Source organism: Chanos chanos, chromosome 2 (genome assembly GCF_902362185.1).
Source record: "Chanos chanos chromosome 2, fChaCha1.1, whole genome shotgun sequence".
Taxonomy (NCBI): Eukaryota; Metazoa; Chordata; class Actinopteri; order Gonorynchiformes; family Chanidae; genus Chanos; species Chanos chanos.
In genome coordinates, this window is record NC_044496.1 from 44,969,136 (window position 1) to 44,995,381 (window position 26,246).

The window sequence follows — 26,246 nt, forward strand, 5'->3', positions numbered from 1 at the left end:
GTGTCGTGTCGTGCTGTGTCGTGTTGTGTTGTGTTGTGTTGTGCTGTGCTGTGCTGTGTTGTGTTGTGTTGTGTTGTGTTGTGTTGTGTTGTGTTTACTGTGGAGTGGCGTGACTTCATTTGTCCACCATGACTAGTGGAATAGCTTTTCCCTTTGGTGAATATTTCAGACATGTTCACTCATCCACCCCCAGTTTGTCTCTAGTTTCTATCTCTAATGCTCTCATTCTCAATTCTCTCTCTCTCTCTCTCAGTTGCTGTCTCTCAGTCATGCTTTCTGTCTCTTTCTTTTAATCCCCTTATCTTCATCACCTCTTTCTTTTATTCATTTACTGAATTATATCTCTATTTTACATAGAGCTATGGTGCACTGGAGAACTGAAAGTTTTATTGTTTAATAAAGGACATGCCAAAGCCTCTTTTTCTCTCTCTTTCTGTGAATCCCTCTTTCTTTCATGCTTCCCCTTGTGGCTATAAGTCTTAATCTCTCTCTCTCTCTCTCTCTCTCTCTCTCTCTCTCTCTCTCTCTCGCTCTCTCTCTCTCTCTCTCTTTGATCCCCCTCTCTGCCCAGCTTGTCCTCTTCCAACCCCTCTCCCCTCTCTATCTTTCTTCCTTTCCCTCCCTCTCTCTCTCTCTCCTCCTCCTACACGGAGAGGGTTTTAGCTTGTCTTTATTTGTGTGAGACTGCTTATTAAACCCTCTCTTGAGCAGAGCTTCAGAGAAGTTGTTCATCATGCAAGTTTGTGCATGGCTATGGCCAGTCTTATCACAGCCACTCAACCATTACTAAGCAGTGGAATATGATCATTATTTGGGCTAGGGTTGGTAATCATTATGTTTAGGATTTTCTGCTCTGCAGTTTTATTCATCTGTGTGTGTGTGTGTGTGTGTGTGTGTGTGTGTGTGTGTGTGTGTGTGTGTGCATGTGCGTGTGTGTGTGTGCGTGCGTGCGTACGTGTGTGTGTCTGTGTGTGTGTGTGTGTGTGTGTGAGAGAGAGAGAGGGGGGGGGTAATTCAGCAGGTCGTCAGTTGAATTATTAAGCATCTTTGAATGAGATTTTGGCTTTGTGTGAATGTGCTTTGGCTTCTTGTGACAATGTGAGGACCAAATGTCCCCATGAGGATGTCAATATCTGACTGTATGGGAATATTTGCTCCCTCTCTCGCTCTCTCTCTTTCTCTCTCTTTCTCCCTCTCTTTCTCTCTCTCTCTCTATCTGTCTCTCTGTCTCTCTCTCTGTTTCTGTGTGTGTGTATGTGTGAGGGTGTGTGTTTCACATGGTTCACCTGCATGGACATTACACTCATTGGCCATTGTCCTAGGTACATTTATCTGATACTGGGTGCGATAACATTTTGCCTCCAGAGCAGCCTGAAGTTTTCACGCTATGAGCAGCTCATTAACATCACACAGTTCGCACAGACTTTTTAGCCGCACATTCATGCTGCAAATATCCCCATCCCACCTCATCCACCAATGGTGCTTGGTTGGATAAAGATCCGGGGGCTGTGGATGCTATGGAAGTAAACCGATGGGACTGTCATGTTTGGTGGTCCAATTTAAGATGATGCATGCTTCGTGAAATGGTGCATTATCCTGCTAGAAGTATTCATTTAAAAGAGGCTAGGCTGAGGCCATAGAGGAGTGCACACATGATCAGCAATGAAGCTTAGCAACACTGTGACATTCAAATGATGCTCAGTTAGTGTTAAGAGGCCTAAAACATACCATACCATTCCCCGCAACATTACATCACAGGCAGCAGCCTGCACCGTTGAGAAGGCAGGATGAATCCATGGATTCACTTTCTTTATGACAAATTCCGACTCTGCCATCTGTGTGTCACAGCGGAAATCGAGCCATTTTCTTCATTTTTCCAGTTTTGGTGATCACATGTCTAATGTCAGGAGATGCCTTTCTGCAGACTGTAAAAGAGCAGTCCAGTTAAAGAGCTGTTACTTGATTATTTTGTGGCCTTTTTCCTGGCTTGAATGAGTCTGGCCTTTCTCCTCTGACTTCTCTTATTAGCAAAGTGTTTTCACCCACACAACTACCACTTGCTAGATGTTTTGAGTTATCACTCTATCACCCTGTAAACTGTAGAGACCGTCATGTGTGACAGTCCCAAATGGGCAGCTGTTTCTTAGAACCACCACGTCTCACACCAAAAATGACACTGCAGTCAAAGTCACTTAGATCATACATCTTTACTCATCCTGCTGTTTGGGGAACAGCATCTAGTGCAGGTCTGTGTGCTTTCTATACTGAGTCACAAACACATGGTTTGAGGGACCAGGCTACTTGTGTCAATGAGCAGGTGAACCCAATAAAGTGGCCACTGTGTGTATGTGTGCATCTTGTGTGTGTGTGTGTGTGTGTGTGTGTGTGTGTGTGTGTGTGTGTGCGCGTGTGTGTGTGTGTGAACATCATTTCCCTGTTTCTTTAGGCTCTTTGGGTCTTACTCAAACAGAAACGCAGGAAAACCGGTAAACATATGTACATAGTTTTGAACAAGTGTGAGGGCGTGTGTGTGTGTGTGTGTGTGTGTGTGTGTGTGTGTGTGTGTGTGTGGGACCATGTGTATGTGTTGCTGAAGTATCTCTTTCTATGCCAGTGTATTTTCTATGAAAGTCTGTGGAGAAATGTTACGATACGGTGTATTGATTTATCCTACCAGGAAAACTTCACTTAAACAGCTTTTCCTGGGTCTGTATATTTCATCTGGACTCATATAAATAATTTATGCCCCTGACTACGTTATTCATACATACTGTTTGAGAGCGTCTCCCTGTTTTCATTTGTTTGGCATTTTCACTCTGGTCTCATCCATTGCTATTGTCAGCCAGCCCTCAGAACAACCCTGTATTTCCAAAGCATTAATGGAAACATTCACCAATTTTTCATTTTTCAACATCATTTTCTTTTTTACAGACAGGGACTTTGAAGTCTAATACTGGATGTGACAGATGAATTTCAGTAAAGCGCTGTATTTCTGGAGACTCTGTGAGCTGCTTATATAAGACTAAGTTTTGGGCAAGTTTTTCATGCTAAAATCATCAAGCCAGCCCAGAGGGAAACATTCAGATTTGTTACAAAAACATGACTTTTGATTAAAAGTCAGTGGTACAGTATTTAACTTTGTTCTCTGAATAATTGTGAAGGACATGGTGTTCTTATTTTAGTGATCAATTCAAGATGAGACATAGGTTCTTGATAAATTGAAAATGTATCATGGGTTCTGGATATTTTAATATTATTTCAAGTACCAAGTAACAGAAGGACTAACTGAACCAAATTCTGTTGTGTTGTGCAGAAAGCGTCTGGAGTAAGATTTGTTGCAGGTATATAATTTAGGAGGGTTTAAATCAGTGTGCTCAGGCTGCTGAGATCCTGGCTTGTGCTCTCGGGTAATTTTTCATGACTTTGATCCGCAAGAGGTGTCACCATAGTAATACACAGATTATGCTAATTCAGATTATGTAAAACAAGCACTTCCTTACTGTGGATTATCTAGATAGTTACGACTGCTACAGAACTGCACTGGGGGGTGGGGGGGGGGGGGGGGTGAGAGAGAGAGAGAGAGAGAGAGAGAGGGAGAGAAAGAAAGACACAGAGACAAAGACACAGAGACAAAGACACAGAGAGAGAAAGAGAAAGAGAGAGTGGTGAATGAGCATATGAATCAGAGTTTGCTTTTGCATTTCTCTGGGATTTACACTAATTTGAAAACCAAATGAGGAGTTTGAACTGCTCTTATGTATTTACCTACTGTATGTCCCAGGGGACACCCTTATGTATTTACCTACTGTATGTCCAATGGGACGCGTTTATGTATTTACCTACTGTATGTCCAATGGGACACCCTTATGTATTTACCTACTGTATGTCCAATGGGACGCCCTTATGTATTTACCTACTGCATGTCCAATGGGACGCTCTTATGTATTTACCTATTGTATGTCCCATGGCACACCCTTATGTATTTACCTACTGTATGTCCCATGGGACGCCCTTATGTATTTACCTATTGTATGTCCAATGGGATGCCCTTATGTATTTACCTACTGTATGTCCAATGGGGCCCCCTTATGTATTTACCTACTGTATGTCCAATGGGACGCCCTTATGTATTTACCTACTGTATGTCCAATGGGACCCCCTTATGTATTTACCTACTGTATGTCCAATGGGACCCCCTTATGTATTTACCTACTGTATGTCCCATGGGATGCTCTTATGTATTTACCTACTGTATGTCCCATGGGACGCCTGTGTGTGTTATGCGTGTTTGTCAGCATCTGGTGGTTAAAACACAGTACTACAGGGACCTTAGCTTGACACTGCTCTAGTTCGTTCCAAAGAGAAGTATGTATAGTATTATATGTATATCATAAAGGTTCATCTATGAGAAATCTCACAAATATCTACCAGGCCTTACAGTCTCTAATCAAAGGCCTGTTGTCAGGGTCCTAGACAAGCCACTGTCACTACACATAGCTTAGGGGAAATAATGAAAACAAGACCATGTCTTTACACAAGAGGCATTATTTTTACAACGCTAGATTAGGTAGCTTTACTGTTGGTTTCAAGGAGGAAAGTCGAAGTCCTAGATCTTTTGGACAAGGTGAGAACTGTTTTGTTCAGCCAGTCCACCACTGTCATGTAGTAATGTGCTTTCTGGATTTCAGAATGAGAATGATGAAAAACTTTGATGAATGTGGTACTACTGAAATAACTTAGGAGAAAATAGATAGATAGTCTCTCATAGAGATAATACAGTCTGCTAAGGATAAAACCTTGACCCCCCTCTCAGATGCGAACCATGTCCAGGTCATATATAGACTCAAAGCATGGTGAAAAGACATAAATATGGAAAGATACCAGAAAAAAAAAGAAATCACAGGACAAGACCAGTGTACCTCCCTCACAAGACAGGACAAGACTGGAGATTGGAGTTTGGAACAGAATATACTGGTACAAAAAAGACAGGGGATGTTTGGAACAGACAATACCAGAATGAAAATCCCTCAGTTATGTACTGCATGCAAAGCAGTGTAAACCCAAAAGACCCCTGCATTAGTATATCTCACTGCAGAAAGGTAGACTCTTCCACTGTTTATGATGTGTAAAAATGCAGCTCAAACTACGGTTAAAATGTGTGTGTTCTGTACAGGTCACCTCTCTAGATCCTCTGACTGTGCCTTCTAATTATGGCTCATCCATCACCCTCTGAAAAACAACTTAAATACCGTATGTTGTGTGTGTGTGTGTGTGTGTGTGTGTGTGTGTGTGGGTTGGGGGGGTCTTTAACAGGCAAACATACACTCACATATACACAGACACACAGATGCACACACACACACATCTACACAGAGAGAGTCACATTGTTCTTTGCTCTCTCATGTGGCTGAGATCAGGATCCACATGGGAGAGCGACCTAACCTGAGAAAGTGAAGGACATTCCTACACACATACTGTATACACAGACTTTCATTCATTATCTCCTGCTGTTTTTTATGGCACTGGGTGGTGCTCTCCATCACAGTCTGCTCCAAAACACACACACACACACACACACATGCATATATACACACACATCATAATGGTGAATATGAACTAAATATTTGAATAAAGAGACTCACCTGACATTTAGTTGATCAAAGACAAGGACAGTATGGGTTCACTTGAACAACTGAGAAATAAAGGTGTGAAATGGATGGATGAGTGGGAGGGAGAAAGGTAAAATGAGCAATGTCAGTGGAATCGAAGTCAAGGATGAAATCGGCGAAGGGAGGGAGAGAATGTTGAAGAGAGAGAGTGAAAGAGAGGGAGAACAGGTGAGGGAGGTTGCACAGTAGGTAGTTGGAGAAGCTGGAGTAGTTGTACTCGAGGTGCTGAGCGAGAGAAGTTTGACTGACAGTGAAGGAGCTGAAAGAGAGAGATGGATGAAAGAGAGGGAGATGGATTGCATACGTTGGCCATTGTGCTACTGCTGTGTGGAGCTCTCAAACTTTTACACACACTGGGACTTATCAACACTGAGGGTGAGTGACACACTACGGTTTAACCAGACGCTGTCGTGAAATATTGGGTTAGTCTGTCTCACACACACACACACACACACACACACACACACACACACACACACGCACACACACAATTTCTATTGCATGAAAATCACACCATGACTACTGCTTGATCTGACGGCATAAGAGTTTGTAATGTTACATTAATATTAAACAACCATATAATTGTCATTATGTTACTCTCACACTATGGTGTATATTTCATCATCACTCTGACAGTGTTACACTACTGTTCCTTCAGATAATAATTTACATATTTGTACAAACACACATTAAATGTGGTTCAAAAATGAAACTGAGGAAGATCGTCTGATAGATTGTGTTAACGTGTCAGGAGTGGAACGAAAAAAAACACGAAAGGAATCCATCCTTGTTTTTAAGGGATATCTGTCGACTCCATAAAAGACCATCTGTTCATAATCTTAGATTATAACCTGACTGGTGTGGAATGAGCTATTCTTTGATACTGTTTTTTAACATGCATATTCCTGTTACTATTGAATTATGTTTACACTAACATTACTGTTACTGTCGTATTACTATTACATCAGACTTACATATACCCTTACATTAATATTACACCACTGTAGGCTATTATTGCTTTACTGTGACATAGTATAACTATTAGAGTTTCATTACCATACTGATTCTCACTACTTACATTACGTCTATACCAGCATGTCAACTACTACTGCATTATTGTTACACTAATATTCCTTTACCACTGTATTTTTATTCTGTGTGTGTAACGGTCAGTTTTACATTACTAATACATTTCTGTTAAAATTCTGTTGCTGATAAACTGATGTTGTGAAGTTTCACTAAACAAGCATTCATTTGGCATTACATAACCAAAAACTCTTGTTGTTGTTGCATTGCTACAAAACTCTTCCCACTGCTATGATTGCTTTCAGTCTTCCTTTGAACTGGCTTTTGCAAACAAGAAACAGCTTCTTAGAAGATTAATTTAGTGTGTGCACAAGCTGGTGTTAAGAAATGTGTGTGTGTGTGTGTGTGTGTGTGTGTGTGTGTGTGTGTGTGTGTGTGTGTGTGTGTGTGTGTGTGTCTGTGAGTGTCTGTGTGTCTGTGTGTCTGTGTGTATTGATGAGTAAGCACTGTAGGACATCTGTTAATGTGACACTGACTAAAGGACATGGAGTCATGATAAATTGAAATGCCTGAGGTGTCTAACCTCCTCTATATGTGTGTGATGTGCACGCGCATGCGCGTGTTTGTGTGTGTGTGTGTGTGTGTGCCTGTGTGTTGTCCTGTCCCTGAGGTCCATAAACTGAATGTAGTGAGTTGTTAATAGTATGGATAATAATGTCCAAGGGCTTTAGGACATACACACACAGAGAAATGCAAACCACACAACAACGTTCAGGTTCAAGTTCAAGTTCAAGGTTTGTTCTGACTTTTTCTTCGTAGCTAAAAAAAAAAGCACAAGGATCTTTATAATTCCCTCTTTCTCAGTCCTGCTGTTCCATGTATTTCAAGTTCTTAATCTTACTTTCAACACAATGAATACACTATGTTACAGTCAAGAAAAACAGGAATAAATAAATATAAAAACAATCAAACATTTCAAAAGGAGCTACAGTGTATGTAACTCAGGATATTGTTATGCTTATGTACTGTCCCTATGGCTATGGCCCTTTCAGACAAATCCAGTCACATCCTCTTTATGTCTTCTTTTATGGACTGTAACAGAAGATAGTAATTTAGGTATTCTGGCAGGCATAGAACATTTGGAATTAATCCATCTCATCCTGCAATTTTTTAAGTATTTGAAATACTTAACGACGATTAAACTCCCTTTTCACCTCCATAATTTTCTGTCTCTCATACTCTCTCTCTGTCTATCTCTCTCTCTCTCTCTCTCTCACTGTAGATAAGGCAGATGATGATTTGGAAATGACAACGGTGTGTCACAGACCTGAGGGCTTGGAGCAGCTGGAGTCTCAGACCAACTTCAGTAAGAAAGAGCTGCAAGTGCTGTACAGAGGCTTTAAAAATGTATGCACACGCACTCTGCTCTCACACACACACACACACATACACACACACACCCAATTGTTGATTTTATCTTATTTTATCTAACCTTTTTCCAACAAGGTTAGCTGGTGGCCAAGTCTGGCCAAAAAGAAAGTTAAACAAAATGGACATTACAAAACTGGAACACGTGTTTTAAACACTAGATAGATGTCATATCAAGCTGCCAAACTGTCACATCAAACTGTCAAGCTAAAGAAAAGATTACAACAAAGTGTGGGGAAAAAGACAATCATATTATCAGTTGAAACATTTGTAGTCATTTGACTCAGATTCTGTGGACTTTACAATGGCTTTAAATTGATTAAATTAAATTCAGTGGCAACTAGGTTCTGAAGTCTATGCTCAGTCTGTAGTCTGTTCCAAGAAAAGGGTACACAACTCAGTCCAAGGCTTAGGAACAGTCAGAAACAGAGTGTCCTGAGACTGTTACACATAAATGGCACATTTCTGGGACATAAAGACGTGTAAAACAGCAGAATATACCTAGAATGACCCTATAGATAAAGATGTACCATTGACTGAACCATTATGTTTATGGGCCAGGGCAATTAACTTTAGAATAGGATATACAGTGATGTGTAAAGGCTCTACAGTTTGTAATGAAGCTTAAAGCTCCACTATTCACAGTATCCAACATATGAGGATAATGAACTGACCCATTCATGAATGACAAATCACCACAATGAGGAACGGGCAAAATTGTAACTTCAACCACTCTTCATCTAATGTCGAGAGAAAGGCAAGAGTTGTTCCAAAAATCAAAACAAAGCTTCAATTTCAACCTTTCACCAAATTCTGGAAGTGAAGCTTAAAAGAAAAGTGGTCAATTACAAACCCTGAGAAAGTGGTGACTACCTCACTTTGTTGACCTTGAAAGGTACAATTCTCTGATTAAACTCTATTGTCCTGCTTTTTTGCTCACAATAAATTTCCGTTGACAAGACGAGCTTGTGCTCTGTTGAAAGCATTTTGGGGGTACGAAAAGACCTTATCGAGGATGAATCTACAACAATACATAACAATACATAACAAAATTACATGATCCACTGCACCAAAAGCTTTAGAAAGTCGATAAAAATCTACAGACAGTGTTGCTTATCATCTAAAGCTGATGTCATTTACAACTGTCATGACCACAGTAAACATGTTGTAATTTTATCCAAACCATGACCTATGTTTTGAGAGCATTCAGTAAAAGTTTGAATACTTTTTCACCTGTTCACTAGCCAAAGGTTCCAGTAGTTTAGTTCATGAACAAAGTTTTGAGATCAAAGTTTTTAGGTCTGTGATTATTAAGCATTGCTGTTTTCCTCCTTACTGGGGCCATTACATAAGCAGCCTTCCAGGCCCCAGGGATTACATTTGTAGCCAGGAGAAGATTAAAAGAATGAGTCAAAGGTTCAGCTATAAAACCTGAGGATAATTTTAAGAAACCAGTTTCCAAATGATCCAGGTGTCCCGGTTTTCAAGGGTTTGATTGTTTCAGAGCCTTGTTAACCTCATCATCAGAAAAGAGGGCAAAACTAAAAGTGTTATTAACAATAACTGTTTTGTGATAATGTATAGATTCCACAGCAGAGGGATGACAAAATTAAACAAGAATCCAGACGAGATAAAATGTTCATTAAAATATATCAGATGCAGTCCCATCATTTTTGACTATACAAGAAGGTCATTGAATTGTTATAAACAGATAAAAATTTACTAGATTTTCAGAATTTCCTTTCCTCTTTCATTATTCAAAGGCTTTTTTTACAGTTACAGATAGATGAAACTAAGCCTTGGCTTTTTTCTAAGGAGAAATAAATTTGTTCCTGTGTGCTGTCTAATAAAAGGCCTGTCAACCACAGTACCCGCCTGTCACGCCTTAATGCAGGCTGGAGAGTGCAGACGTCAACCATGGATTACCCTTCTCTTTAATACGAAATTCATAAAGATATCAAGTGCTTGTTTATTTAGAATTTTAAGGAAGCTACAAGGAGAAAACTCCAAGCCATTTCAACATCATTCATAAGGGCAATTCTACTCCAGGCAAAATAATATAACTAATCTAAAAAAAAAAAAAAAAAAAAAAAGCCTGCCCAACAAGTATCTTCATATTTCACCTCTCAACAAAACCAAACTTACATTTAATGTCGCACAGTGATCACTGAAATCCAGATCAGAGTGTTTAAAAGGAGTGTTGGTTAAGACTGAAACTGATAAGTGGAGGTGTCCTGGGGCATTTGGGGGTTTGGTCTTGTAGTGGAGCTGTAGGGAAGGATTTTTTTTTTGTTGGATTTAGAGAGTCACGCTGTGATTTCAGTGTGTCAGATACAAGCATCAACCAGCCTCAGTTTAGATCACCAACCACAACAGTCTCATTGTCCAACAGCAAGTGACAGCAAGTTTACAAGAGCAGACAAATAAACACTTTACTGCAGACTGAGGTCTATAAAATCCGACTTCCGGGATGTGGTGATCTTTAAAAACTTCTAGATTCAGGGCTGGGAACTCAAGTTGTTTACCCAGTGATTTGTAAAAGCATGTTTTTAAGCATGTAAAAGCAAGTTTTTTTTATATGAATAGCAACACCACTGGTTTTGTAATGATGTTTGTCATACACATTATATCTATTGGTGTAAATCTTCTCATCCTGTGTGGATTTCATGATCTTTCAGACAATGCAACAACATCAACATAGTTGAGTTGCCCCAAATTAAACACTGAACATTAAGGTGAATAATGCTTAGGCCACAGACCTAAATTTAAAGACTTACATTACTCTAACATCCACCTGCACTCTCTGTTCCTCACTTCCCTCCAATCAACTTCAATTAAAATCATTTCTGTCTCCTTTTCTCTCTCATTCAGGAATGCCCAAGTGGAGTGGTTAATGAAGAGACATTTAAACAGATATATGCTCAGTTCTTCCCTCATGGAGGTAGGTGTGTGTGTGTCTGTGTGTGTCTGTGTGAGAGAGAGAGAGACAGGGAGAAGGGAAGTATCTGGACAGCCTCCAAACTGTGCCTCTTACCCAGTGCTTCTCACACTCTTCCAGACGCCAGCACTTACGCCCACTATCTGTTCAATGCCTTTGACACAGCACACAATGGGTCCATCAAATTTGAGGTGATCTCAGTCTCTTTCTTTGTTTCTCCCTCTGTTTCTATTCATGCATTCTTTCTCTTTCTCTAATTATGAAATTGTATATGTTCTATTTCAGGACTTAGTAAACATGACCACTGACATTCACAGCTTTCTCTCTCTCTCTCTCTCTCTCTCTCTCTCTGTCTCAGGACTTTGTCATGGCTCTCTCCATCTTGTTAAGAGGTTCTACAAGAGAGAAGCTCCAGTGGACATTTAATCTGTACGACATCAACAGAGATGGTTACATCAACAAGGAGGTTCGTGTGTATATGTTTTTGTGTTTGTGAACAGACAGAGTGAATTATTGATTTTTTTTTTTTGTGTACATAACTTTCTCTGTTCCTCTCTCTCTCTCTCACTCTCTCTCTCTCTATGCGTGTGTGTGTGTGTGTGTGTGTGTGTGTGTGTGTGTGTGTGTGTGCGCGCGCGTGTGCATGACAGGAAATGACAGACATTGTGAGAGCCATCTATGATATGATGGGAAAGTACACGTACCCAGCACTGAAAACAGACACACCAAAACAACATGTTGATGCTTTCTTTCAGGTTGAGCTCTCTCATCTCTTTATATCCACATTATGCTCCAGATCATGTTTTTAGATCAATACAAACCTTTCCATATCGGCCAGTGTATACTGTTGTCTGTATTACTGTGAAACACTTTAAAACACAGTTTTATGTGACATTTGGTAAATAAAGCAATGAATAAAATCACTGACATAAAATAAAATGTGTAATTTCAGCAAAATTAGTACATGCTCATTTGAATGCTGTTACAATTCCATAACTATTGTTATCAGGAGGTATTTGTACTGTCTCTGAGAATAATGTTATTTAATCAGTTAAGGTGTATGGTTAGAAGGCATCTCCTATAGAAAGCACTATATAATAGGAATGTAGATATAAAAATTTGTTTGATTTTGTTTTAATCAGTCATGTTGGTCAGTTTGCGATTTAACAATAACCATGTAGCATACATCTCAATTATTACTATTTTTTTCTGCCATACAGAAAATGGACAAGAACCGAGATGGAGTTGTCACCTTGGATGAGTTCATTCTATCATGTCAAGAGGTACTGTATGTACTGTATGCCTCCACCCACCCCATCTTCCTCTGTTTCCCGCCTTCATAATCGTACATAGTACATATAATAACTTGAGGCTATGCAGTATCTGACAGCATGTCCTCATCAATGCTGCTCTCTAGTGGTCAGTCTCAAGAACTTCAAGTTGAAATATTTAGCACTACAGTCCCTGTACATGCTCAAGAAGCAAAACTATGTTATCTCTCTCTCTCTCTCTCTCTCTCTCTCTCTCTGTCTCTCTCTGTCTCTCTCTCTCGTTCCCTGTTTCTTTCTGTGTTCTCTTTCATGTTTTTTCTCCGCAGGATGAAAACATCATGAGATCCCTGCAGCTCTTTGAAAATGTGATCTAAAAAAAGACAGAGATTCAGAGAAGGGGGGAGGGGCAATGGACAGAGGGAAGATACAGAAAAGCTGAAGATGAAGAATGAAGCCAAGAGACTGGTGAACTGTGAACTGCCACAGAGAACAGACAAAAAAACTGTATCTATTAACTCAAATCATTATGGGAATAGTTGGTGCTGATGTACCTCCATCATGTTATCATGATAATTTGCCATAAGGTCAGGTCAGAAAAAAAAACCTGCCCCTTGATCTTTGGCTCTTGAACCTCTGAAATCAGCACCCTTTTGCCCCTTGTCTGTTTTCTCTGTTTTAAGGTCACATCTGGTCAGTCACTAAAGCACACTGAAGAGTCAAGTGCGCCATTAACTTATAAAATATCAGTGTCATCAACAATCAATTTCATCAATGCATTGAGTTAGGACCCATTGTCCCAAAAGTACTGCAACTGTCTGACAATAATAAATATAACTCATACTGTAATCCTACAAAGTTTCCCTCAAAACTAGACAAATCACTCAGATTCACCCTGTCAGTGTCCATTACACTCAGATGCATTCATAATGCAGGCTGCTGCTCTTATCCCGAGTGACTGTCACAGACTGACGGTGAGTCAAACGCAGGCTAACTTGATTACCAAACGCGGTCCCAAATCAAAGTCAAGACCTGGCAGAGGTCGGTACACATTAAACAGGCTACTAGGGACAAGAATGAGAATCAGAATCTACAAACAGGCTACGGTCAGAACCAAAACAGGAGAGCGGACTAGGAACAGGAGAGCGGACTAGGAACAGGAGAGCGGACTAGGAACAGGAGAGCGGACTAGGATCAGGAGAGCGGACTAGGAACAGGAGAGCGGACTAGGAACAGGACACCTAACTAGGAATGAAAAAAAGGAGGCAAATAGAAATAAAGAGGTAAAACTGGAGCAGGGAAGACATGGCTCAGTGCACTGTTGTATGAGAGAGACTTCCCAAAGGAAGTAAATATACACCGAGGCAATGAGGCTTGATTACACAGAATAAGAGTGTGTAAAGAAAGGTTAACCAGTCCAACGATCTAATAATCAGTAAGCGTGAGAAGCTGAATGCTGACTGGTGGATCCAGACAAGACTGGCAGCAAGAGTGACAGTTATTTTTATGTAGTAAGACACAGTTGAACTTAGCATTATTTCAAGTCATTACAAATTGACAAGTGCATTGAAAACACCCAGTTCCAGATAACTGTGATTGTTATAGATAGCTGTAAGGTCAGTTGAGTGCTTACGAGTTACTCTAACACTATGGTATACCTACAGGGAGCTTATGTTTCTCCAGTCCAACACAGGGCTTAGTGAACATATGAGTCTATCATCTGGGATGTATCATTGAATCATACACACAAACATGCAACCCATATTCATTCTGGAATCACACACACACAGACACACACACACACACACACACACACACACACACACACACACACACATGCTGAGCATCCTAAACTCAGAGTCCCACTGATTTAAATGCATTTGTCTGCAGTAAAAAAAAAAGTTATATAAAAAAGTCATATAGGTACCTGTGGGTTGTTATTGTTTTGGTCTAATTCATGTCTCCATGGAGGTTCTGTAATGTGGACATAAATCAGTGTAAACCAGTCATGAATACTAGTGGCTTTAAAGAAAGAAAACTACCCTATTATCTATATTCAAAATATTTTATATATTTAGAAAGATTTTTCTCCCTGCTATGCTGTGTTACCAATTTTAATGACTTTATTTGTGTGTCTGTGTGCACAAGTATGTGTGTGTGTATGTGTGTGTGTGTGTGTGTAAGTAAGAACAAAATTGCTACACAACCTCTTACTCTTTTTCACTGTTCTTTAGTGTGTCCAGTATGTGTTTGTATCTCTGCTGGTGTTTGTGTTTGTGTTCTTTTTGTGATGTGTTTCTTGTAATTGTGACAGCTTTTGATTCTCTGTGGGTAAATCCCTGTCTGTCTCCTGATTGGTCTCTCTGTCTGTCAGTCTCACTCTTGATTGGAAGAATAATAATATAAGACACATCCCTCTCTCTGTTATGAGACTGCTGTATATGTCACTTAGCAAATCAAAGCTTGTGTTGGACAGTTCTTTATGTGTTCAGACAGTGTGTGTGTGTGTGTGTGTGTGTGTGTGTGTGTGTGTGTGTTGGGTGGGGGGGGGGGGGGGGGGGGGGGGGGCGTTGCAGATGCTGTCATATTACTGTGCGAATGTATGCCTCGTTTTTTTTTTTATCGTTTAACAAACGTGTGTTTCATATGCTAAGCAACACAATACATAACCATTCACTGTGATAGGATTCTGACAGAGGAAGAGAGAGATGCGCTCAGAGCTGTGAGGAGAAGAAGCCATTATATCAAAGTGATCTACTGATTACAAGCACAGTGCACAGATTTGGCTGTAATCTGTGTGTGTGTGTGTGTGTGTGTGTGCGTGTGTGTGTGTGCGTGTGCGCGTGCGTGTGTCTTACACACAGAAATATAAATACACAAACATTGGGCTAAAATATTGCTATGGATTTTTGTACTTATTCAGTGGACTGCACTGTGGACACTACTAGGCTAATGTTTCTCAGCCGCTCAGTGGGAATACAGACAGCCATAGACAGACACAGGGCTACTGTACAGCTTAAATAATCCACACTCCAATTGTAGCAGACATAAGAGCTAAACTCTGAGAAACAGCAGCCCTCCACTCAGTGAAAAATACTTATCAGAAAAAGAGACAGACAGGCAGACAGACAGACAGACTAACAGAAGGATGGACAGAAAGCAAGACACAAAATAGAACATGAATATTTTCTTGTTGAAATATTGTACAAAATACTATTCAACAATAAAATTTTCAAAGTATACGGTCTGGTTTCTTTTTTTTCTTTTTTTTTTTTTGATCATACATCTCTGTTTGTGAACAATACCAAGATTTGAGAGGAAAAAAAAGCAATTTCATTATTATATTCATTCTTTTCTCTATAATTACTATTTACATATGACAAAGACAAATTATTGTATACATTTCATTGACAACTTTTACTCACATTCCAAACACTGAAAATACACAGATTTCAGCACAAGTATAAAGTGACATTTTTTTTAATAGAGCCTCTGGCTTTGACATAAATTAATGCTGTTGATGTATGTGTACATTTATTTCTTTTCTCTTGCACACTTCTGTACTCATTTCTGTAGATGTGACATGATATGTGTGTAGGGTATGTGGTGGTGGTATGTGTGTGTGTGTGTGTGTGTGTGTGTGTGGAGAGGGGGGGGGGTGGTTGAGTGCTGCAAAAACATTTTGACTATCATCATTTTTTTTAATTTTTCATTTTTGAACATGAGATTTTACAACAGTGCAACTGGTCTTATAAGAGTTATTCAGCATTAAATGGAAAAGAAAGCTCATTGGTCAACAGTCTGTATTTGGAGAGAAGCCTATATAGTAACTCAGATACTTGACATTGTTCTGACATTTACCAGGGTACACTTAGGGGTACACCAATAACCAAACAAAAATGCATTTTGGAAACTGAAGGCATTTTAGCTTCATGTTCAAACATTTGTGTTGTCTGTGCTTCATTTGGCACAACTGCAAAAGTCTTAAAACATTACTGTACTTGCTGAACCCATCATCACACTAAAATGCATAATCGACATCTGTACTTATTCTTAAATGGGATCTGTACTGGTTTTGGGGTGATGGAAGGTTTATTTGTTTGGTAATTCTGGATTTTCTGTGCCACTGATGGTAAAGTTCACCTCAGTTACTCTTCGACCATAATACAACTATAATTCAAATGTCCATAAATTATCTTACGACTATCACCACCAATCCATACTGGAAACCCAAGAAAACTAAAAAAATCAACCACTCAACAAAATAAAATAAAAAAACATGAAATACATCATGCTAAAAATGTTAATTATGTAGCTTTTGAGATTTTGTTACTGTTTTGTATTGCCCAATTTTTTGTAGTTTCTGCTTAGCATTCCCAATTTACTGGATGTTACAATGCAACAGCTATGGTAGCCTGAAAGGACAAAACAAATTTATAAATTAAAAAGTACAAAAACGAAAAGATAATATGAGAAAGAAGCACATGAACGAACAGAAAAACACACCCATATACATACACCTCCCCACACACACACACACACACACACACACACACACACACACACACACAAATCAGCACAGAACACACACACACACACGGACACAAACACCCATATACATACACCTCCCCACACACAGACACACACACACACACATACACACACACAAACACAAACATGCACAAATCAACACAGAACCAAAAATACAACCATATTAGGAAGAAATCAAAAATGGAAAACATAACATCTTTGCAGTAAGTAACAGCATGATAGCATTCACAGAAACAGAACATTTCAGGAAGTGCTGCATACAAAGCAGCCCACAGTAGAGGTGCCCACACTAACTAAGAGGCAATGCCGAAACATTTCACTTACATGTTCCTACTGTCAGGACTGCCAACCACCAGGCTACTGGAAGCTGAGTTTTTTAAAGTCCCTAAAGATGATGAAAATGGTGTTGGATTCACTGAAAAACACATGTTCTTTCACTTGTGAACATAACCTCCTAATTGCTGAAACACATTTGATTCAGGGATCTCTGGAAGGCAGCATTTCTAAAAGTGGCTCATTTCAGTTAACACTGCTGTGACCTCACTGAAGGTCACTGAACTTTTTCTGTCCTCACGCCTTTGTCATTGGGCTTACTTTTTGGACTGGTTTCTGGTCTGCTTTTGCGTTCTCTAGTTTTGTCTCTGTACTTATCCCATTTTTGTGCTTTATTTTTTTATTTTTCCCTTTGTCTCCTTTTTACTGTTATTTTTTTGTCAGTCTGTTGCCATGTGTTTCTTTTATGTGTCTGTTTTGTTTTTCAGAGTTAAATCTCTCTACCCACCATTCTCAATCAGTCCACAGTACCTCTCTCCACATAACATATGGATATTTATGTTCAGAACTGTCGAGAATCTGAGAAATCTCTTCCGTAATAAATAACAAGAGAGTAATTTCGTTTTTCTGCTTGTCGGAAAACCCCAAGAATGAAGAGTCCTTTTTATGCTTTGTGTTGATCTGTCTGTACTGAGGCTGGAGTGCACACTGCCAGCCGACGTCTGAAAAGTACCACATCATGCAACATAACACAACAGATTCCACAGTAGGTGAAACAGGCTCCAGTGATGAAACAAATCCTAAAAACTGAGATTCCATGTGTGAGTTAAGTCCCTAACCCATTCAGCCTTCTCGCCGTCCCTCAGATCGGTGCAGCTGGGTCGTTTTTGAATATACCTGAAAGGGCAGGAGATCTAGGTGAGTGAACTTGCAGTGCCGCCAGCTTTGTTAGGTCCATCCTGGGCCCAGGGCTGCAGGTTCTGGAGAGCAAACAAGGATGAGTTATGAACGCAAAGCGGGTCTGATGGCACCGATTCACCCAGAGACTTCTGGAGAGCGTCCGCTTGCAGCTGCAGCAGCATCCTGTTGGCCTGCTGTCTCTCTGCCTCTCTCTCCTCAGCTGTCTGACGCCTGGACAGTGGGAAAGGAGAGACAGAGACAGTGAGAAAAAGAATTAGAGGCAGAAACGTACGTAAAAATGGAGAAATGCCAAAAGGGGTGGAAAATGAAAGACAAATCGTGAAAATAAGGGCATCGTACAAAAGGACTGGATTGCAGGAAAGAAAGAAAGAAAGAAAGAAAGAAAGAAAGAAAGAAAGAAAGAAAGAAAGAAAGAAAGAAAGAAAGAAAGAAAGAAAGAAAGAAAGACAGCATGTTTTGGTAATTCAGTTTTGTCTAGGCTGATATTGTTAAATACTATGAAAAAAACTGTGAACCACAGGTGAGCATGCAGTGTGCCAAAAGGGTGCTGAGGCAGTTAGTTATTCTAAATACAAGCAAGCAATATTTGTTATGTTATTGGCAACAAAAACAAAGGCTACAGATCATGAATTATTCTACAAACTGTCGCATATGTTTGGAATCATAAGGAAAAAATATTAATTGTAAGATTTTTATGTTAATATATATATAGAATATATATATATATATCTAAGTAAGGAAGAACGAGCCCAGATGATTCTACTCATATGAAATCGGAGTCAAATGGAGGTCGCTACTGAAATGACCAGACTGCATCCAGTCTGGGCCTGTGTTAATAAACTTGTTGCAAAGTTTTAGGACACAGGATCTATAAATGATAAATCAGGCAGTGAAACCGCAAGGAGGTCCACCGACGATGACGGAACTACAGCCATACGGCTTATTTGTATGGCCGTTTTTTTTTTTAATTATCATTATTTTTCTTATGATTCCAGACTGGGAAGATGGGACACCGAGTAACTGTCATTATTTTTCTTATGATTACAGACTGGGAAGACGGGACACCCAGTAACTGATTTTCAACTCTGAAAAATTTGGACGATTACAGACCATGCACACGCGCAAATGTGAATCCCGCCCAAGCAACAGAACGTTCACACAGTGATTAAAAAATGCATCGTAAACCAATAAGACAGAGACACATTTAGAATCTGTCTCACCGCCACTTCGTCCTGCGGTTTTGAAACCAGGTCTTAACTTGTGCATCAGTCATTTTGAGAGTTTTGGCCAAAGCAGCTCGTTCAGCGCTTGCTAGATATTTTTGCCTGTGAAAACGCTTCTCGAGTTCACAGATCTGCACACGGGAGAAGGAGGTCCGAGGTTTTTTCCTTTTTGGCGGAGTCCGGTTCTGATACGGGTGTCCGATGCGCCTGGTCACCGTGAAAGGGATGAGAGCTACGCGGGGAGGAGAGCAGTAGAGAGAGAATAAGGTCAGTTTTTATGGAAATTTACTAAAAGTGGCTTTTCTCCTTCCTAAATTACAGCTAAGATCAAGGAAGTTATTAAACTTGCACAGTTTTCACAAACAGCCTCGTTTACTTGACAAACGAAATAAATAAAAGAAGGAAATTAAGTTTCAATTGACCTTTTTAAAATGTTTTCTTAAATTGACAGTCCAAATGTGAACCCTCTGTAGAACAGAAGGTGAGACCGGAAGCTGTGTTTTCAGAAGTTGGCCACAAAATTACGTCTAGCCTTAATAAACTATTTTAATAACTGTTTATTTATTTAGTCTTTGTAAAATAAGGCAATATAAAGAATTAGTCATAGTTTACAAAAATAAGGTCACAACTAAACACACGGCCAGGTGGAACTGTTGATACTTCTTATCACCAATTTTAACACTTTTTCTCTTCCCTTTTCTCTTTCTCAAAATACAGTTTTGATATTTTCGCTCACCGCGGTCTTTCATTAACTAGTGATAGACCGCGGTTCAGTTAATTTCTGTTAAATATATTTAACAGCATAACAAGTATCACTGCAGCAAAAACATAAAATCATAATATTACGATTCTGCTGCAGTGATACTTGCTATGTTGCTAAATAGACTATATTTAACAGAAATTAACTGAAAAGTTCTTCACATACAACAACGCAGTAACATCAACAATAATTGCAATATACGATATAAGATATAACGTCATCATTATTATTATCATTATTATTATTATTATTATTATTATTATTATTATTATTATTATTATTTTAACGCAGTTTAGTCCTAGTACAACCAATACAGATCCAAGCATTTATTTCTAACATCAGATATGTACGGTACTGACTGTGTGTGTGTGTGTGTCTGTGTGTCTGTGTGTGTGTATCTCTGGAGTAAGCACGTGCTTGTTCTATATGGCTGTATGTTTGTGTGTGTGTGTGACCAAAAATGGTTGATATGCTTAAGTGTAATTAATGTAACGTTTAAAAAATCGTAAATGCTGGATCCTTCCAACGAAAAAACTTTTTCCTAAAACTTTTGAGTTTACATTCCAAGGCAACATTATTTTAGTTTAACTTGTAAATCCTCTCCTTCTTCCCTGTGTCAGATTTGTTAATTTGGCATTATTGTTGGCCTACCTGGTAGCCTGTCTTTTGCCAATCTGCGGTTACTCTCCATCCATGGGAAGCACAGACTCCCGAACCCCGGCACTGCACTCACCACAGGCGGTGGCACCGCGGCTGTCAGTGGTCTGTGTGCAGGCACACGGATCACGCCTCTCGGCACCAGGCTTCTGTTCACCCCATATATCCCGGATTCCTCCAACCGGCCCGTTGTACTGGTCAGAGAGACCGAGAGTGCGGTGTAAGGGCCCCCAGTAGTTCTCACTGGGCTTCCCAGACTGTAGCTGTCGATACTACTACTCTCTGAAACGCTACGACTTCTCTTTAACTGACCGCTCTCTGGATCAGATGCGCCGAGAATCTGATCGATTCCAAACCGGATAGATTCTTGTTGGGTAGATTTGGGGGGTTGTTTTTGCCCGCCTGCGTCGACACTTGGGGATTGCTCCATATTCCAAATTATTCCAGCCAAGGAATCGGGAAGTTGGCGATGCAGTGAGTTCCAATTTACCAGGAGATAAGCCAAAATCAAGTCAACGAAATTACCTTAAGTGTTGGATTGCGTCCTTTGTAAATTAAAAACCACGATTAAATCCATGTTTTCTCTATATCTCAGTTAACAAACATGTTTTTTTTAATGTAACTCAGACTTGTCCCAACCCCTTAGCAGGCGCGTCCCGGTCTGATGCGCACTGTGAGAGGCGGCGCGTGAATCTGCTTCTCTTGTCAAACTGTTTTGTGTGCATTTTTTTTTCATTTCAAAACGGAGCCAATACCAAGCTGCCTAATGGTGCCTTCATTGGTCGGAGCTGTCATCCCTTGCAGTTATATTAACATGTCGACTGTTCTAATCAGATCTTCAACGCCATGCATCGTTTCCAATTAAAAACGATATAAGACGACTCATTGTAAACTGTGATTATTACCGCTGTAACCTATTTGGTTAACATACATGTTTCTACATTTATTTCCCTCAGTACTGGCGTAAAACTTCAATTAAGTCGGTAGCAGTTTGTATGTTTTTAAATAGTGCGATATATTGTTTTTAATATATTTACTTTTTAATGTAAACATTTGGAACATCCATACCTCTTTTCATACACTTTAAAACACACAAAACACAATCAAGCGATTGTTTCATGGTGATTACTGTTCACCTATTTTCCTCTAATGTATCTGATTGTCCATGTCAGTAGAAAAGAGATTTCTTCTCTTTATAGAGTGGATTCATGGAGGTGGAGGCGTTGCGTTTCATGGTACAATTATTGATCTTTCCTGGTGAAATAGGAGAATCCGGACCTAATATCCGTCATCCTAACATGCAACCAGCCTTCATAAATGTACGACATCGATTTCCTCCACTCGGTTGAAAAATTTCCAAACTGTACGTAGCGTGTACATCATTCCCCGATCCTCAGTCACCCACCATCTTGTGTTCAACTAGTCATCAACACTAAAATGACTAATAAAAATGTCTCGGGTAAAAATCATCCGCAGTGCAACATCATAATGTATAGAATACTCAAGTTCTTTCTTTCCCTTGCATGTAGAGAGGCCTAAGCACAGAATCAGGGGTGAAATGATGAACAGCACAGACCAGGGCCAGGGGCTCACAGAAATAAAGTGGTGGCCGGGAGCTTGGTGCTGCCAGAGCAGACGCAATGAATTGGCGTCGGAAATGGACTCGCTAATCGGGTTTAGCACCTCTATAACCGGTTAAAGTGGACAGCCAAAAGCTCCAGGCCTCACATACAAGGACGCGTAGGGTAACGCTGTTTGAGGACCTGAATGAATTTCAAACGGCCTTCATTCAGATTCGATCAAGAGTGATGAAACTGATTCTGTCGTAAAGGCTACTGATTGGGTTGATTATAAACAATGCTTTTACACGAAATAATTTAAAACCTGTTCAAAATCAGTATAAATGTAACGTTCTTTCTTATTTCCCTAAAATAGTTAAAGTCAGATCAAAGTTAAGCAGATCTCTTTATTAATTATGCTACAAAACCTCAGAAGGAAAGGTCCTAAAAATGTCCTAAAAACAGCATCAACTTAACGAAACAGACAAAAATGGTGGTTTGTGAGGCTTTAGTAATGGTGAATAGTAGGTACGGTTAGTACTGGAGACACATGAATGGTTTTCAAACCATCACCTCAATTTACCGAGACATATTTGGCCATTACGCTCCACTCCATTAATTGCATCATTGGCCCCTTCCCCATGCCATATGCACAAACAGTGGTCGCCTTTGTTGACAGCAACATTTCTGCTTTTTGCTTGTACACTTGTGTTATTTAGCCGTCATTTACATTTTTCGCTTGGTAGTTTGATTTTGTTTTTTAGGGACATGTCATGGCATTTTGCTTGATATTTTCAAACTTACGTAGGGAAAAAGTGATTTACCATTCAGTTTTTAGACATGTAGCGTTTTGACGAGTTACTGAGAGTGTGCCTATCCTTTTAAGTGTGCTGGAGGTGTGTGCAACCTGAGGAAGGCTTGTTTGTAACTGTAATCCCTTTATTAGACAGTGTATGGCTCTACAGTCTTGTAAGATAAAGAACCTTCATATAACGTTAGGATGCGCTTCAACTGACCAGAGAGTAAAGATAACCAAATTCGACTATTTCATCTCAAGATAAAATTTCTCACTCAAAGCATTCGTTACATGCTACCGTACTACAGAGAGATTAATTACTGATATTACGATCTGTTTATTTTGCTTCAAGAACTTTTTTCTTTGCAAACAACTCTCTGTAAAATCCATTTTTAAATTTTTGACACGTGTCAGCTTAATCTTAACAGCCGTCTCTTTCCTAGTGTTATTTTCTGTTGTTTCCGATGATACAAACTGTTATCTATCTATCTCTCTATCTCTCTATCTATCTGTCTATAGCATGCTTAAAGAGGGCAGCACTTAAATAACGTAACCATGAAATTCGTTTACAAAATTACCGGAGATTGAATAAATCAGTTTGCCTGCACATTAAATGACATATTCTCTTGAGAAAATAAGATGGATAAAAACGTGAGAAAAAAAAACACGAATAAAAGAACGCGACTTTTGTGTGAGAAATTATCCACAATTTGCATAATGGGGGTATCCGGGTGCTCGGCCCGCAGGCGCTGTATTTATTGCTCGTGCCTGCCACGTTATCAGTTTCTTCCCCACGCTTATCTGTCAGGGGCGCGTGGCACGAGAAAAAAAAGAATAGAACAGGAGTGAAAGGGAGTCGAATAAAATAATAAGACTTCGCTCCTGTGCTTTTCAATAATAAATGAAACACTTTCATAGCTCTTGTAAAAACGCATGTAATCGTGGAGGATTTGAGTTGACAATAGTAAGTAATAGTGCATTTAAAAAAAAGAGATGTATCTTTATTGTGATCTGTTATGAAAGAAAGTCCCATAGACACGCAGTGAGATAAATTAGGGTCTGAGGTGACAGCATGGTTCCCCAACCACATCAAAAAAAATAAAAGTGAAAGAGGAGAAAAGACCAAATGTCACAGCCTCGTCTCTCAAATGAAGCCTTATGTTTCCCAACTATTCTCCATCTGCACGCTACATCAGTGCTTATGAAAAATTAAGTATATGTTTAATAGAGAGCGTTTCGACAATTACCTTTTATAGTTTTCTCTGTAACTCCTGAACATCTGTTTTCCCAAACCGTTATTCGTTCTAATGAAGACCCATTTAAACTGCCCGTGGCCTTGTTTACACATCTTTCTGTGGTCTTAATAGAATTATTCCATTTTCAGCGCCCTTTATCCTTTCGTTGCTACTCGCGCTTACACACACACACACGCGCGCGCACACACGCGTGTGCGAACGCACGCGCGCACACACACACACACACACACACACACACACACACACACACACACACACACACACACAGACAAATGGAGGGTAAGAAAGAATATTTCAGATGGGAGCTAGATGTTCCCCCTGGCAATATGAATAGGCCATAAACTATCCCGTTAATCTTTTAGAAATTTCTTAAATAATGTTTCACAAAATGAATGCCTCCAAAATGTAGATTTATTCTTAACATATAGATTTGTATTTGCTTAAATTATGATGGATGGATCTAGAGCATGACTGAAACACTAGAGGCAATATTAAAATGTTCAAATAATATTTCTGCATTTTCTCACAGACGAAAATGGGATCTTTTATGAGAAATTTACATTTCAGCCTATAATCACAGACAATCAAAGAATATAGTTTCAACTTTCAGAGACAACTCCAGAAGTGTCTCTTTTTTTTGTTCAGATGATCATCAAGGATTGTATGTATGTATGTTTTTATTTTGGAATGTGTTAAAGTATTGAATTCAGATGGATGCAAGTCAAAGTGAAAGTAAGTTGTTTCTTTGTGTCAACTCACATCAAATTTTAATAAATTTGATGGTATATTTCTGAGATATCATGGCCAGTTTTGGAAAAAAAAAACAGCACTGTTCAGAGTTCATCATATGAGAGATGACAAAGAAGTGTTAACCTGTTACCTGTGAGTAAAAGATTCATAATTTAGCCTAGGTCAGTTCTACTCCTGGATTGTGGCTTTGTAAGCACACCTCATTGAGCTGGCCAAAGTTGTGAGGAATGTATGGGACAAGAGCCATCTAGAGGGTGGAGTCCCTGAACCTTCTCTGGCGGGTTTGAGCTGTACTGTCCCTCACTCGAATCCGAATGATGGGAAATACAACCAACTGTGGCACCTCAGACCCTATCCAAAACGGAGCTCAAGCAAGCAAATAATAGGGGAAGTAAACTGTCTTTTTTGTTATTTCAACAGCACTGTTCTTAAAAATGATGCTTTAATTATTGAAAATGTTCTAAGCATTCCAAACTGCAAATTTCTATAATGCTCTTCTCATTTTCCGAATGCTGTCCGACTCAATTGGCTCAGAGCTTAAGATTAGCATTTAGGCACCACAAGCCACAATGCGACTACACTCGATAATTTATACAGCTCCTCCCGCCCTCCCCCCCCCCCCCTTCCCCCACCGGTCCCACAGGGTGGATCATGTGATGTGGGGAGAAGTGTTCTGACACAGAGATAGATCAGAATTGAGCTCCTTTGTGTATTACTCATACACATCCTGACAGGGGCTCAGGGACGAGTTGAGATGAGGAGAGTAAGAAACTTGATACGCCGAAAGGGGGGTGGGGGTGGGGGGGGGCTTCATCTGTACCGTTTCGTGACCGTGTCGGTGTGTTGGCTCAGACCTCTGACGCACTGGTTTGAGTCTGATCTCTCTGGCTCTCTTGACCTTTAATTCCATTCAGTTCTACTCATAAATGGCACTTGCTCCAGTCAATATGATAAAGTAAAACGTGTGAGCGTGAACGTTATTGCCATACCTTTGCACGATCTGAGTGTCGTGGCTGTCTCCCACAGTTGGTCTTTCTCTCTCTGTGCATTCATCTCGTATTTATCGCAAGGGTATTGATTTGTCATTGGGGTTGCCTGTGCATCAAGGTTTTTGTGCATTTTTATTGTTTTAGGTGGAGGTTCAAAGTAAGAAGGCAGGTGAGAAGTGAGC

The 26,246-nt window shown here is 39.8% G+C and overlaps 2 protein-coding genes across 6 annotated transcripts in view; one reads left to right on the plus strand and one right to left on the minus strand.

Moving 5' to 3' along the window:
• Nucleotides 1-12,706, plus strand: part of kcnip1a (Kv channel interacting protein 1 a) — a 30,994-nt gene extending 18,288 nt beyond the window's left edge. For 2 of the 5 annotated variants that reach the window (XM_030764764.1, XM_030764765.1), the window contains exons 2-8: nt 7,978-8,102; nt 10,995-11,064; nt 11,182-11,252; nt 11,420-11,527; nt 11,712-11,816; nt 12,282-12,344; nt 12,659-12,706. In XM_030764764.1, coding sequence (XP_030620624.1) covers nt 7,978-8,102; nt 10,995-11,064; nt 11,182-11,252; nt 11,420-11,527; nt 11,712-11,816; nt 12,282-12,344; nt 12,659-12,706 — 590 coding nt within the window. Of the gene's footprint in view, nt 1-4,885; nt 4,914-5,965; nt 6,045-7,977; nt 8,103-10,994; nt 11,077-11,136; nt 11,253-11,419; nt 11,528-11,711; nt 11,817-12,281; nt 12,345-12,658 lie in introns of those variants that run through there. The other 3 variants (XM_030764767.1, XM_030764768.1, XM_030764766.1) reach the window with 3 other exon arrangements.
• Nucleotides 12,707-18,067: 5,361 nt separating this feature from the next.
• tlx3a (T cell leukemia homeobox 3a) lies at nt 18,068-21,144 on the minus strand. The gene is made up of 3 exons (XM_030765381.1): nt 20,709-21,144; nt 19,295-19,529; nt 18,068-18,284 (listed from the first exon to the last, which is right to left on the minus strand). Exons 1-3 carry the CDS (start codon nt 21,142-21,144, stop codon nt 18,068-18,070), a joined length of 888 nt encoding a protein of 295 aa, XP_030621241.1.
• Nucleotides 21,145-26,246: the final 5,102 nt, after the last annotated feature.

Bases quoted from the DNA above. Each gene is read 5' to 3' on its own strand.
- tlx3a (XM_030765381.1), bottom strand. From the start codon at position 21,144: ATGGAGCAATCCCCAAGTGTCGACGCAGGCGGGCAAAAACAACCCCCC. The intron at 19,530-20,708 runs GTAGGCCAACAA...CTCCCCGCGTAG, and splicing joins GGCAAAAGACAGGCTACCAG to CTCTCATCCCTTTCACGGTG. The intron at 18,285-19,294 runs GTGAGACAGATT...CCCACTGTCCAG, and splicing joins AACCGCAGGACGAAGTGGCG to GCGTCAGACAGCTGAGGAGA.